Here is a 16,018-nt window from a genome sequence, read left to right as displayed (position 1 = left end):
GTTGAAGATAAAAGGTTAAAACGTCAGTTCGCTTCAGGGTCAAGGGTTAAAGTCATTGTTCACACAGGTTATTTTGATCTTTGACTGATTGATTCATTTAGAGTAATGGTGAAAGTAAACTGTTCTCTATCTTTTTCTCTGTCTCTCTCCAGAGGTCAGGTCGCCACTCTGCAGGGCCTGGGTCCCACCTGAGGAAGAGCCAAGAGTCGTTCAGTATCCAGGCCGACAAGAAGGAGAAGACCAGGCACAACCACTTCATCAAGACTGCACAGCCATACAAACCCAAGGTACACACACACACACACACGCACAACATGGAGAGTCATATTTGAGAACACACTGTGACTTGTGTGATGGCAAGAAACAGCCTGTCCACTGATGACCTTGTGGAAATCTAAACCAATGTAATCTGACCATGCCTGGAGTATGACAGTGTGTTGCTGGTAGGCTGCACAAAGATGCAGCAAGCTGCACTGGATAAGGTACAGGAAAGGACAAGCAAGATAATAACAAACAGAGACATCCCACTGACCCTTCCACCACTACAGCCATGGAGAGAGCAAGCAGCAGTAAGATTGATCACTGACATGCACCAACCTGACCACCGTCTACAGGATCTCCTACCACAGAGAAGGGGAGAGTACTGGCAGAGTCCTCCGCAACCAGAACCAACTGTCCAGCATCAACGCAAGGAAAAATGGGCTGAAAAATTCTACCATTGACATCTGCCATCAGACTTTTTAATAACAAAATGTGACACTTTAAACTGTCATTTCTTTTTTTATTTAATGTAGTATCTTGTTTTTGAAGTATTGTCTGAATGTAACTGTGCATTCTGCATTACTCTTGTTGACTGCGAGCATGAATGAAATAAATCAATCAAATCACTACAAACCCAAGGTGTGTACACACACACACACACCCACAGAACCGAGCCATCAGATTATTCAAATCGCCCTCTTGACGCCCACCCCTCTCCCTCTTAGTTGGAGTCGGCGACAGACCAGTCCAAGAAAAAAGCCAAGGAGGAGATTGTTGACATCGATGACCCAGAGACACGCAGGTTCCCGTACCCGTTCAATGAGCTGCTGATGTGGGCCGTCCTGATGAATAGGCAGAAGATGTCTCTGTTCTTCTGGCAGCATGGGGAGGAAAGCATGGCCAAGGCCCTGGTGGCCTGTAAACTCTGTCGCTCCATGGGCTATGAGGCCAAGAAGAGTGACGTGGTCGACGACACCTCCCAGGAACTCAAGGACTACTCCAAGTATGACACATTACACACCAAATAACTAGGACACTTCAATCCTCACTAATACTCAAGACTACTATAATATGTGACAGATTACATACTAATACTTTAAGTACTCCAAGTATGATGCATTACTACTAGTAGTCACTAATACTCAAGGCTACTTGAAGTATGAGTATTACTGAGTATTAGTATGTGATGTATCAGACTATTTTTGTGAGTCAAGTGACCATGAGGAGCTGTGTTGTGGTGACTGATGAGGATGTTAATGAAGGTGTTTTCAGTGAGTTTGATACCGTGGTATGTGTGTGTCATGTTCAGAGGGATGATGTCTGGAGTAATGTAAGGTTGATGATGATTATTATTTCATAGTGAATTTGGCACCCTAGCAGTGGACCTCCTGGAGCAGTCATTCAGACAGGATGAAACCATGGCGATGAAACTGCTGACCTACGAACTGAAGAACTGGAGTAACAGCACCTGTCTGAAGCTGGCCGTGTCGTCGCGGTTACGACCCTTTGTGGCTCACACCTGTACCCAACTGCTGCTGTCAGACATGTGGATGGGACGACTCAACATGAGGAAGAACTCCTGGTACAAGGTGACACTGCCCAGCAATGCAGTGTATATATATATATATATACACACACACACACACACACTCAATAGTGTTCCACATGGCTCTGTGCTTGGATGGTTATTATAGATGTATTACGTTTTTCCAGGTGATCCTCAGTATCCTGGTCCCTCCTGAGTAAACATAAATAAACATATACAATAAATATATTTAAAAACTAAATATAATAATGTATATATCTCTAGGTGATCCTCAGTATCCTGGTCCCTCCTGAGTAAACATAAATAAACATATACAATAAATATATTTAAAAACTAAATATAATAATGTATATATCTCTAGGTGATCCTCAGTATCCTGGTCCCTCCTGAGTAAACATAAATACATTTAAAAACTAAATATAATAATGTATATATCTCTAGGTGATCCTCAGTATCCTGGTGCCTCCTGCAATCCTCCTGTTGGAGTACAAGACAAAGGCAGAGATGTCCCACATCCCTCAGAGTCAGGACGCCCATCAGATGACCATGGAGGACAGCGAACACAACTTCCATAACACCACCGACAACATACAGATGGTCAGAATCAATATGACAGAGTTCATCTCATCTGTTTTCTTTTCTTATCTTACTGTGTCTGTTCTGGCAAGTACACTGGTGCTACTGGTATTCTGATGATCCTGGGATTTAGCTATGAGGGTCCTGGGGTTTAGCTATGAGGGGAAGCTATGATGATCCCGGGGTTTAGCTATGAGGGGAAGCTATGCTGGTCCCGGGGTTTAGCTATGAGGGGAAGCTATGAGGGTCCTGGGGTTTAGCTATGAGGAGAAGCTATGATGATCCTGGGGTTTAGTTATGAGGGGAAGCTATGAGGGTCCTGGGATTTAGCTATGAGGGGAAGCTATGAGGGTCCTGGGATTTAGCTATGAGGGGAAGCTATGAGGGTCCTGGGATTTAGCTATGAGGAGAAGCTATGATGATCCCGGGGTTTAGCTATGAGGGGAAGCTATGAGGGTCCTGGGATTTAGCTATGAGGGGAAGCTATGATGGTCCTGGGGTTTAGCTATGAGGGGTAGCTATGAGGGTCCTGGGATTTAGCTATGAGGAGAAGCTATGCTGATCCCGGGGTTTAGCTATGAGGGGAAGCTATGCTGATCCCGGGGTTTAGCTATGAGGGGAAGCTATGAGGGTCCTGGGATTTAGCTATCAGGGGTAGCTATGAGGGTCCTGGGATTTAGCTATGAGGGGAAGCTATGAGGGTCCTGGGATTTAGCTATGAGGGGAAGCTATGAGGGTCCTGGGATTTAGCTATGAGGGGAAGCTATGAGGGTCCTGGGATTTAGCTATGAGGAGAAGCTATGATGATCCCGGGGTTTAGCTATGAGGGGAAGCTATGAGGGTCCTGGGATTTAGCTATGAGGGGAAGCTATGAGGGTCCTGGGATTTAGCTATGAGGGGAAGCTATGAGGGTCCTGGGATTTAGCTATGAGGAGAAGCTATGATGATCCCGGGGTTTAGCTATGAGGGGAAGCTATGAGGGTCCTGGGATTTAGCTATGAGGGGAAGCTATGATGGTCCTGGGGTTTAGCTATGAGGGGTAGCTATGAGGGTCCTGGGATTTAGCTATGAGGAGAAGCTATGCTGATCCCGGGGTTTAGCTATGAGGGGAAGCTATGCTGATCCCGGGGTTTAGCTATGAGGGGAAGCTATGAGGGTCCTGGGATTTAGCTATCAGGGGTAGCTATGAGGGTCCTGGGATTTAGCTATGAGGGGAAGCTATGAGGGTCCTGGGATTTAGCTATGAGGGGTAGCTATATGAGAGAGAGGGTTGGACTGCAGTGCTCTCTTCATTCATGGTTTCTTAATTTCTGGTGCTGTGGTCTGTTTTCAGTCTGCATGTATATATATGGACATATACCTGTCTATACAGTCTATTAAAGAGGCGTTATTAAACATGATTCTTCTCCAGGATGTGTTCCAGGAGGCGAAGGCGGATGACAACGTGGAGGTGAAGGATGAGGCGGAGACACAGGTCCGCTCCCGAAGACTTCCTCTAACCAGGAAGTTCTACGCCTTCTACCACGCCCCCATCGTCAAATTCTGGTTCAACACGGTATGAATCCCTAGCCCCTGGCTCTACCCCCTCCATGTGAGCTGACTAGCAGACACTCTGGGCCCTACTATGTTTAATGGTACAGCAGAGTTCTGACTACCAAGGTTTTCCCTGTGGAGCCGCTAAGCAGCTTAAATGGAAGGGATGTTTCCTTTCTCCTCCTGGGATATTTCCTGTATCCTGCCCAGTGTGTGTGTGTGGATGAGTTCATTTTGAATCGCATTGTGTCCCGGGTGGGTGGAGATTTCCCTTTTTAGAAAGAATATAATTGTCTAAAACTGAGCACCACTTGCCCAGTGTGTGTACTCTGAGACCAGGGAGGGCTGACATGAAACGTGTTCATGTTGAGAGGACCGAGGGAGGCTGGGGCGTGTGTGTACTTTTCCAGAGCTCTACCTCCCACACCCTGCATACTTCACACACACACACACACACACACACACACACATGTACCCTCAGGTGGTGTTCCAGGTGCCCTGGCTTCATTTGCATGTCCTGATAGCATCAGTAGAACAGTCCTTAACATAACTATATCTGCTGTACCCAGATCAATGCTCATCTACCCCACAATCAACATCAACATAATTATGCTGCCTGCCACACAATGATCCATCTCTCACTGCATGTCTGTCACATCATGATCTCTGCCTCCACATAATAACCCTGCCTGCCCCCGTCAGCACTGATCCCCACACTGATCAGTCTCAGTTTAGTCACGGCCCTCCAACAGCCACACACACCCTACCTAACCCCCGGGCCATAGTTAGAATGACTGATGTCTAGGGTGGGGGGGGGGGGTCTGTATAATGGCTGAGAGGTGTTGTTGAATGCTGTAGTTTCCTTCACTTCATGCTTCGCTAGTCAGGCTCACAGTGTTCACCTCTAAAAAGACCTGGGGGTATGTCACAAAGCAGGAACAAAGTAGGACTGCTGATATAGGATCAGTTTAGCCTTTTAGGTCATAATGACCCCTACAGATCAGACTTTTTCAAACCTCTCCTCTAACGGCCCTAAACTAGCACACCGGTTTTACCTGGTCGAGGGCTTGATGATAAGTTAACTAGTTGATTCGGGTGTGCTAGTTCTGGAATAGTTCAAATACATGGAATATCTGGGGGTCTCTGAGAAAAGGTTTGAGAAGGGTTGATATAGATTTTAAATAAATAAGATTATATGGACGGGGGGGGGACACTTTTTAAATATGGGCCCTGGGCATTGTCTTGGACAAGGGTTTAGTAACAATAAAGAAGCATTTTCAATCAGCTTTACGCTTACCTGGTTCTTTCTGTATTAGTGTGTGTGTGTGTGTGTGTGTGTGTTACCAGTATCGATACTGGTATCACAATACTACAATACCAGTATCACAATACTACAATACCAAAACAAGCACAAAGCAGACTTCACTCTGTGGTGCTGTTGTACAACCGTGTATGCTATTGATTGCTAAATAAACAAATGTGACTCAGTGACAACATAAGGCAGTTATTTTCCAACATTAGGACTGTTTTCCTCAAGTAATTAAGTCTGCTTCATTTTTCCTTACTTCCTAGTATCGCGGTACTGGTATCTTGATAACCCTAATTTAAGGTGTATGTGTGTGGTGTGTGTCTCCTGGCTAGCTGATGTACGTTTGTGGGTCTGTATAATAGCCTGTGTATGGTATGTAAATGTGTGTGTTGTGGGTCAATATAATAGCCTGTGTATGGTATGTAAAGGTGTGTATTGTGGGTAATATAATAGCCTGTGTATGGTATGTGAAGGTGTGTGTTGTGGGTCAATATAATAGCCTGTGTATGGTATGTAAAGGTGTGTGTTGTGGGTCTGTATAATAGCTTGTGTAAAGGTGTGTGTGTGTGTATGCGTTTTCCCCTGGATAGCTGGCGTACCTGGGTTTTCTGATGCTTTACTCGTTTGTCGTTCTGGTCCGGATGCCCGAGTTTCCGTCTCCTCAAGAGTGGGTGGTCATCCTCTACATATTTACCTCCGCCATTGAGAAGATACGAGAGGTACGCTAATGCTGCTCCCTGCTCTCTACATCAATAGGGTTATGTTCCAATTGGCACCGTATTTGCTATATAGTGCACTGCTTTTGCCATTTGGATTGGACCCTATGACTGTATGAGAAGGACAAGACACTTACCCAGCTATCTTTGTCTCTCAGAGGATTCAATACCATTTAGTTTAGTTCAATTTGCTTTAAACAAGCTCATTCTTCTAGGTGACAGTTTAAACAGAGAAGTACTGAGTCCACATTCACGTTGATAGAATATGTTTCCATTGTTGATTTGATTTGAGCTCTCAGGTCACTGGATGCACTCATGTCCTATTGTCTGTTCTGTATCTTTCTTTGTAGATGTTTATGTCTGAAGCTGGGAAGATTAGCCAGAAGGTTAAAGTCTGGTTCAGTGACTATTTTAACCTCTCAGACTTCCTGGCTATTGTCACCTTCTTTGTGGGCTTTGGATTGAGGATCGGAGGAGAGGATGTGCTTGTCCCAGGCCGGACTGTGTATTGCTTGAATATCATCTTCTGGTACGTGAGACTCCTAGATATTCTGGCAGTCAACCAGCAAGCAGGACCGTATGTGATGATGATCGGTAAAATGGTGAGTGTTCTTTTTTCCCCTAATGCTTTACTAATCCAAATTCGTTCTTCAACTGTGTCAAATCAAATTGTATTTGTCACATGCGCCGAATACAACAGGTGTAGACCTTACAGTGAAATGCTTACTTACGAGCCCTTAATCAACAATGCTTTAAGAAGTTAAGAAGAAAAATGGATAAGTAGAAAAAAAGGAAATTCAAGTAACAAATAATTAAACGGCAGCAGTGAAATAACAACAGCGAGGCTTTATACAGGGAGTACCAATACAGAGTCAATGTGGAGGCTTTATACAGGGAGTACCAATACAGAGTCAATGTGGAGGCTTTAAACAGGGAGTACCAATACAGAGTCAATGTGGAGGCTTTATACAGGGAGTACCAATACAGAGTCAATGTGGAGGCTTTATACAGGGAGTACCAATACAGAGTCAATGTGGAGGCTTTATACAGGGAGTACCAATACAGAGTCAATGTGGAGGCTTTATACAGGGAGTACCAATACAGAGTCAATGTGGATGCTATATACAGGGAGTACCAATACAGAGTCAATGTGGAGGCTTTATACAGGGAGTACCAATACAGAGTCAATGTGGAGGCTTTATACAGGGAGTACCAATACAGAGTCAATGTGGAGGCTTTATACAGGGAGTACCAATACAGAGTCAATGTGGAGGCTTTATACAGGGAGTACCAATACAGAGTCAATGTGGAGGCTTTATACAGGGAGTACCAATACAGAGTCAATGTGGAGGCTTTATACAGGGAGTACCAATACAGAGTCAATGTGGAGGCTTTATACAGGGGGTACCGGTACAGAGTCAATGTGGAGGCTTTATACAGGGGGTAACAGTACAGAGTCAATGTGGAGGCATTATACAGGGGGTAACAGTACAGAGTCAATGTGGAGCCTTTATACAGGGGGTACCGGTACAGAGTCAATGTGGAGCCTTTATACAGGGGGTACCGGTACAGAGTCAATGTGGAGCCTTTATACAGGGGGTACCGGTAATGAGTCAATGGGCACCGGTTAATTGAGGTAATAAACAAAAAAAGAAACATCATCGCACTGTCAACTGCTTTTATTTTCAGAAAACTTAACATGTATAAATATTTGTATGAACATAACAAGATTCAACAACTGAGACATAAACTGAACAAGTTCCACAGACATGTGACTAACAGAAATTGAGTAATGTGTCCCTGAACAAAGGGGTGGTCAAAATGAAAAGTAACAGTCAGTATCTGGTGTGGCCACCAGCTGCATTTAGTACTGCAGTGCATCTCCTCCTCACCAGAGTTGCCAGTTCTTGCTGTGAGATGTTACCCCACTCTTCCACCAAGGCACCTGCAAGTTCCCAGACATTTCTGGGGGGAATGGCCCTCACCCTCCGATCCAACAGGTTCCAGACTTGCTCAATGGGATTGAGATCCGGGCTCTTCGCTGGCCATGGCAGAACACTGACATTTCTGTCCTGCATGAAATCACACACAGAACGAGCAGTGTGGTTGGTGGCATTGTCATGCTTGGAGGGTCATTTCAGGATGAGCCTGCAGGAAGAGTACCACATGAGGAGGATGTCTTCCCTGTAACGCACAGCGTTGAGATTGCCTGCAATGACAACAAGCTCAGTCCGATGATGCTGTGACACACCGTCCCAGACCATAACGGACCCTCCACCTCCAAATCGATCCCGCTCCAGAGTACAGGCCTCGGTGTAACACGCATTCCTTCGACGATAAACGCAAATCCGACCATCACCCCTGGTGAGACAAAACCGTGACTCGTCAGTGACAATCACTTTTTGCCAGGCCTATCTGGTCCAGCGACAGTGGGTTTGTGCCCGTAGGCGACGTTGTTGCCGGTGATGTCTGGTGAGGACCTTCCTTACAACAGACCTACAAGCCCTCAGTCCAGCCTATTGCGGACAGTCTGAGCACTAATGGAAGGATTGTGTGTTCCTGGTGTAACTCGGACAGTTGTTGTTGCCATCCTGTACCTGTCCCGCAGGTGTGATGTTCGGATGTACCGATCCTGTGCAGGTGTTGTTACACGTGGTCTGTCACTGCGAGGCCGATCAGATGTCGGTCCTGTCTCCCTGTAGCTCTGTCTTAGGCGTCTCATAGTACCGACATTGCAATTTATTGCCCTGGCCACATCTGTAGTCCTCATGCCTCCTTGCAGCATGCCTAAGGCACGATGAGCAGGGACCGGGGCATCTTTCTTTTGGTGTTTTTCAGTCAGTAGAAAGGCCTCTTTTAGTGTCCTAAGTTTTTATAACTGTGACCTTAATTGCCTACCGTCTGTAAGTTGTTAGTGTCTTAACGACCATTCCACAGGCGCTTGTTCATTAATTGTTTATGGTTCATTGAACAAGCATGGGAAACAGTGTTTAAACCTTTACAATGAAGATCTGTGAAGGGTCCTGAAAAGGGACGTTTCTTTTTTTTATGTGCATGTAGGTAGAGTTAAAGTGCCTGTGCATAGATTATAAACTGAGAGTAGCAGCAGCATAAAGAGGGGTCTGGGTAGCCCTTTGATTAGCTGTTCAGGAGTCTTATGGCTTGGTGGGGGAAGCTGTTAAGAAGCCTTTTGGACCTCGACCTGGCGCTCCGGTACCGCTTGCCGTGCGGTAGCAGAGAGAACAGTCGACTAGGGTGGCTGGCGTTTCAATGCTAACATTTCAATTTATATCTAAATGTTTTATATATCAGGGATTATGTACATCAACATATTTTATATAGTGATGATAATGTCAATATTTTTACAATGGAGTTGTCAATTCAATTGTCTATTACGATTACATTTATATTATGTATAGAGCTGACAATGTACAGGTAACTGCCAAAATAAAGAAAACACCAACATATAGAGACATTGAACACTAGTCACTTTAACACTGTTTACATACTGTTTTTATCCACCTTTAGAGCCCTGCACAGGCATTCATCTGAAGTCCAAACCCTACCCATGCTCGTGACGTTCAGGCCTTACAAGCCCGATTTGCTTCTGCCAAATTAAGAGCCGGCCCTGCCCAAAACCAGAAATAACTTCTTCCGTTTAGTAAATCCATTAGCTGCTCGTCTCTGTCACTCACTCCCTGCGCAAATCTCACTCTGCATGTACTCTAAGTATCCATAGCAACGGCTCCACTTGGGCTGCTCTGCTCAATGAAGAGAACAGTTAGCTGCTTTTCATCACTCTAAACTCTGACAAACCTCAAGAAACAGTATTTTCTCTGAAGTAGTATATATTTGACAAGGTTGAAGCACTTCTGACACCATGTTATGATCTTAGTCAGATATGACTGTGCTGCGTAGCAGAGCACGAGCAAATGGCTCAGCTTCAAAAGGTTAGTGATCAATTTAGTGAGAGCTCTACCCATTTTATATGTACAGTGGGGCAAAAAAAGTATTTAGTCAGCCACCAATTGTGCAAGTTCTCCCACTTAAAAAGATGAGGCCTGTAATTTTCATCATAGGCACACTTCAACTATGTCAGACAAAATGAGAAGAAAAAAATCCAGAAAATCACATTTTACGATTTTTTATGAATTTATTTGCAAATTATGGTAGAAAATAAGTATTTGTTCACCTACAAACAAGCAAGATTTCTGGCTCTCACAGACCTGTAACTTCTTTAAGAGGCTACTCTGTCCTCCACTCGTTATCTGTATTAATGGCACCTGTTTGAACTTGTTATCAGTATAAAAGACACCTGTCCACAACCTCAAACTGTCACACTCCAAACTCCACTATGGCCAAGACCAAAGAGCTGTCAAAGGACACCAGAAACAAAATTGGAGACCTGCACCAGGCTGGGAAGACTGAATCTGCAATAGGTAAGCAGCTTGGTTTGAAGAAATCAACTGTGGGAGCAATTATTAGGAAATGGAAGACATACAAGACCACTGATAATCTCCTTCGATCTGGGGCTCCACGCAAGATCTCACCCCGTGGGGTCAAAATTATCACAAGAACAGTGAGCAAAAATCCCAGAACCACACAGGGGGACCTAGTGAATGACCTGCAGAGAGCTGGGACCAAAGTAACAAAACCTACCATCAGTAACACACTACGCCGCCAGGGACTCAAATCCTGTAGTGCCAGACGTGTCCCCCTGCTTAAGCCAGTACATGTCCAGGCCCTTCTGAAGTTTGCTAGAGAGCATTTGGATGATCCAGAAGAAGATTGGGAGAATGTCATATGGTCAGATGAAACCAAAATATAACTTTTTGGTAAAAACTCAACTCGTCGTGTTTGGAGGACAAAGAATGCTGAGTTGCATCCAAAGACCACCATACCTACTGTGAAGCATGGGGGTGGAAACATCATGCTTTGGGGCTGTTTTTCTGCAAAGGGACCAGGACGACTGATCCGTGTAAAGGAAAGAATGAATGGGGCCATGTATCGTGAGATTTTGAGTGAAAACCTCCTTCCATCAGCAAGGGCATTGAATATTAAACGTGGCTGGGTCTTTCAGCATGACAATGATCCCAAACACACCGCCCGGGCAACGAAGGAGTGGCTTCGTAAGAAGCATTTCAAGGTCCTGGAGTGGCCTAGCCAGTCTCCAGATCTCAACCCCATAGAAAATCTTTGGAGGGAGTTGAAAGTCCGTGTTGCCCAGCAACAGCCCCAAAACATCACTGCTCTAGAGGAGATCTGCATGGAGGAATGGGCCAAAATACCAGCAACAGTGTGTGAAAACCTTGCGAAGACTTACAGAAAACGTTTGACCTCTGTCATTGCCAACAAAGGGTATATAACAAAGTATTGAGAGAAACTTTTGTTATTGACCAAATACTTATTTTCCACCATAATTTGCAAATACATTCATTAAAAATCCTACAGTGAGATTTTCTGGATTTTTTTCTCCTAATTTTGTCTGTCATAGTTGAAGTGTACCTATGATGAAAATTACAGGCCTCTCTCATCTTTTTAAGTGGGAGAACTTGCACAATTGGTGGTTGACTAAATACTTTATTTAGGTAATGTGTGACGGTTGATCAGATGGTTTTCAGTCAATAGCACATCTCTAGGGTTCCATGCTAGTTTGGTTTGAAAGAGGCTAATGAGTGCAGGTGGGGGTGTTTTTAAAGGGGTAGCCCCGCCTCTCATGTGGACATGATCTGGTTGATTACATTGAATGAGGTGTGTGGTGACCAATAGGTGGCAGGTTCCCCTCCAGGGTAGGAGGGAAGTGGGAGGAGTTGTTTATTTTCCGGACTCTGATATTGCTCCTTCTGATTTTTTTTTTTTTTTGGGGGGGGGGGGGGGGTGTGTCTGTATTGTATTTCTAGATTTTACTGTCCTGTTGGAGCTAGAATGGTGTTTTGTTGATGGAAAACATTGACTCAGGTGCCGTTCCAGAATCTCACATTAATGTTCAATTGGGTTGAGATCTGGTGACTGAGACACACCCTTTAAACCCCCCCTATGCTCCTTTGAGACCCCTAATTGGCAACTGGGCATTTTTATTTGGATGTTAATAGCTTAATTAACTCAGGAACCACACCTGTGTGGGAGCACCTGCTTTCAATATACTTTGTATCCCTCATTTACCCAAGTGTTTCCTTTTAATTTGGCAGTTACCTCTATATATCAACATGTTTTACATAGTGGCAGTTACCTCCTATATATCAACATGTTTTACATAGTGGCAGTAATGTTTACTATCAACAACATGTTTTACATAGTGGCAGTTACCTCTATATATCAACATGTTTTACATAGTGGCAGTTACCTCCTATATAACAACATGTTTTACATAGTGGCAGTTACCTATATATATCAACATGTTTTACATAGTGGCAGTAATGTTTACTATCAACAACATGTTTTACATAGTGGCAGTTACCTATCTATAACAACATATTTTTACATAGTGGCAGTTACCTATATATATCAACATGTTTTACATAGTGGCAGTTACCTCCTATATATCAACATGTTTTACATAGTGGCAGTTACCTATATATATCAACATGTTTTACATAGTGGCAGTAATGTTTACTATCAACAACATGTTTTACATAGTGGCAGTTACCTATATATATCAACATGTTTTACATAGTGGCAGTAATGTTTACTATCAACAACATGTTTTACATAGTGGCAGTTACCTATATATATCAACATGTTTTACATAGTGGCAGTTACCTCTATATATCAACATGTTTTACATAGTGGCAGTTACCTCTATATATCAACATGTTTTACATAGTGGCAGTTACCTCTATATATCAACATGTTTTACATAGTGGCAGTTACCTATATATATATCAACATGTTTTACATAGTGGCAGTTACCTCTATATATCAACATGTTTTACATAGTGGCAGTAATGTTTACTATCAACAACATGTTTTACATAGTGGCAGTAATGTTTACTATCAACAACATGTTTTACATAGTGGCAGTAATGTTTACTATCAACAACATGTTTTACATAGTGGCAGTTACCTCCTATATAACAACATGTTTTACATAGTGGCAGTTACCTCCTATATATCAACATGTTTTACATAGTGGCAGTAATGTTTACTATCAACAACATGTTTTACATAGTGGCAGTTACCTCTATATATCAACATGTTTTACATAGTGGCAGTTACCTCTATATATCAACATGTTTTACATAGTGGCAGTTACCTCTATATATCAACATGTTTTATATAGTGGCAGTTACCTCTATATAACAACATGTTTTACATAGTGGCAGTTACCTCTATATATCAACATGTTTTACATAGTGGCAGTAATGTTTACTATCAACAACATGTTTAACATAGTGGCAGTTACCTCCTATATATCAACATGTTTTTACATAGTGGCAGTAATGTCTACTATCAACAACATGTTTAACATAGTGGCAGTTACCTCCTATATATCAACATGTTTTACATAGTGGCAGTAATGTCTACTATCAACAACATGTTTTACATAGTGGCAGTTACCTCCTATATAACAACATGTTTTACATAGTGGCAGTTACCTCCTATATATCAACATGTTTTACATAGTGGCAGTTACCTATATATAACAACATGTTTTACATAGTGGCAGTTACCTCCTATATATCAACATGTTTTACATAGTGTCAGTTACCTCCGAAATATCAACATGTTTTACATAGTGGCAGTTACCTCTATATATCAACATGTTTTACATAGTGGCAGTTACCTCTATATATCAACATGTTTTACATAGTGGCAGTTACCTATATATAACAACATGTTTTACATAGTGGCAGTTACCTCTATATATCAACATGTTTTACATAGTGGCAGTAATGTCTACTATCAACAACATGTTTAACATAGTGGCAGTAATGTTTACTATCAACAACATGTTTAACATAGTGGCAGTTACCTCCTATGTATCAACATGCTTTACATAGTGGCAGTAATGTCTACTATCAACAACATGTTTTACATAGTGGCAGTTACCTCCTATATATCAACATGTTTTACATAGTGGCAGTAATGTTTACTATCAACAACATGTTTTACATAGTGGCAGTTACCTCCTATATATCAACATGTTTTACATAGTGGCAGTTACCTATATATAACAACATGTTTTACATAGTGGCAGTTACCTCCTATATATCAACATGTTTTACATAGTGTCAGTTACCTCCTATATATCAACATGTTTTACATAGTGGCAGTTACCTCTATATATCAACATGTTTTACATAGTGGCAGTTACCTCTATATATCAACATGTTTTACATAGTGGCAGTTACCTCTATATAACAACATGTTTTACATAGTGGCAGTTACCTCCTATATATAACAACATGTTTTACATAGTGGCAGTTACCTCTATATATCAACATGTTTTACATAGTGGCAGTTACCTCTATATATCAACATGTTTTACATAGTGGCAGTTACCTCTATATAACAACATGTTTTACATAGTGGCAGTTACCTCCTATATATCAACATGTTTTACATAGTGGCAGTTACCTCCTATATATCAACATGTTTTACATAGTGGCAGTTACCTATATATAACAACATGTTTTACATAGTGGCAGTTACCTCTATATAACAACATGTTTTACATAGTGGCAGTTACCTATATATCAACATGTTTTACATAGTGGCAGTTACCTCTATATATCAAAATGTTTTACATAGTGGCAGTTACCTATATATATATATATATATCAACATGTTTTACATAGTGGCAGTTACCTATATATATCAACATGTTTTACATAGTGGCAGTTACCTCTATATCAAAATGTTTTACATAGTGGCAGTTACCTATATATATCAACATGTTTTACATAGTGGCAGTTACCTCTATATCAACATGTTTTACATAGTGGCAGTTACCTATATATCAACATGTTTTGCATAGTGGCAGTTACCTCCTATATATCAACATGTTTTACATAGTGGCAGTTACCTCCTATATATCAACATGTTTTACATAGTGGCAGTAATGTCTACTATCAACAACATGTTTAACATAGTGGCAGTTACCTCCTATATATAACAACATGTTTTACATAGTGGCAGTTACCTATATATATCAACATGTTTTACATAGTGGCAGTTACCTCCTATATATCAACATGTTTTACATAGTGGCAGTTACCTCTATATATCAACATGTTTTACATAGTGGCAGTTACCTCTATATATCAACATGTTTTACGTAGTGGCAGTTACCTCTATATAACAACATGTTTTACATAGTGGCAGTAATGTCTACTATCAACAACATGTTTTACATAGTGGCAGTTACCTCCTATATAACAACATGTTTTACATAGTGGCAGTTACCTCTATATAACAACATGTTTTACATAGTGGCAGTTACCTCCTATATATCAACATGTTTTACATAGTGGCAGTTACCTATATATAACAACATGTTTTACATAGTGGCAGTTACCTATATATAACAACATGTTTTACATAGTGGCAGTTACCTCTATATATCAAAATGTTTTACATAGTGGCAGTTACCTCTATATATCAACATGTTTTACATAGTGGCAGTTACCTATATATCAACATGTTTTGCATAGTGGCAGTTACCTCCTATATATCAACATGTTTTACATAGTGGCAGTTACCTCCTATATATCAACATGTTTTACATAGTGGCAGTAATGTTTACTATCAACAACATGTTTTACATAGTGGCAGTTACCTCCTATATAACAACATGTTTTACATAGTGGCAGTTACCTCTTATATATCAACATGTTTTACATAGTGGCAGTTACCTATATATAACAACATGTTTTACATAGTGGCAGTTACCTCCTATATATCAACATGTTTTACATAGTGGCAGTTACCTCCTATATATCAACATGTTTTACATAGTGGCAGTTACCTCCTATATATCAACATGTTTTACATAGTGGCAGTAATGTTTACTATCAACAACATGTTTTACATAGTGGCAGTTACCTCCTATATAACAACATGTTTTACATAGTGGCA

General features: G+C 41.7%; 1 protein-coding gene across 4 annotated transcripts in view; it reads left to right on the top strand.

Moving 5' to 3' along the window:
- Positions 1–16,018, top strand: part of LOC110513022 (transient receptor potential cation channel subfamily M member 7) — a 92,599-nt gene that overhangs the window by 47,708 nt on the left and 28,873 nt on the right. For 3 of the 4 annotated variants that reach the window (XM_036964068.1, XM_036964067.1, XM_036964066.1), the window contains exons 15-21: positions 153–287; positions 987–1,264; positions 1,622–1,850; positions 2,249–2,404; positions 3,795–3,938; positions 5,816–5,944; positions 6,292–6,543. In XM_036964068.1, the coding sequence (XP_036819963.1) occupies positions 153–287; positions 987–1,264; positions 1,622–1,850; positions 2,249–2,404; positions 3,795–3,938; positions 5,816–5,944; positions 6,292–6,543 (1,323 nt within the window). Of the gene's footprint in view, positions 1–152; positions 288–986; positions 1,265–1,621; positions 1,851–1,974; positions 2,023–2,248; positions 2,405–3,794; positions 3,939–5,815; positions 5,945–6,291; positions 6,544–16,018 lie in introns of those variants that run through there. The other variant, XM_036964069.1, reaches the window with a different exon arrangement.

This window comes from Oncorhynchus mykiss, chromosome 26 (assembly GCF_013265735.2).
Source record: "Oncorhynchus mykiss isolate Arlee chromosome 26, USDA_OmykA_1.1, whole genome shotgun sequence".
Taxonomy (NCBI): domain Eukaryota; kingdom Metazoa; phylum Chordata; class Actinopteri; order Salmoniformes; family Salmonidae; genus Oncorhynchus; species Oncorhynchus mykiss.
This window is presented reverse-complemented; position numbering and strand designations above follow the sequence as displayed.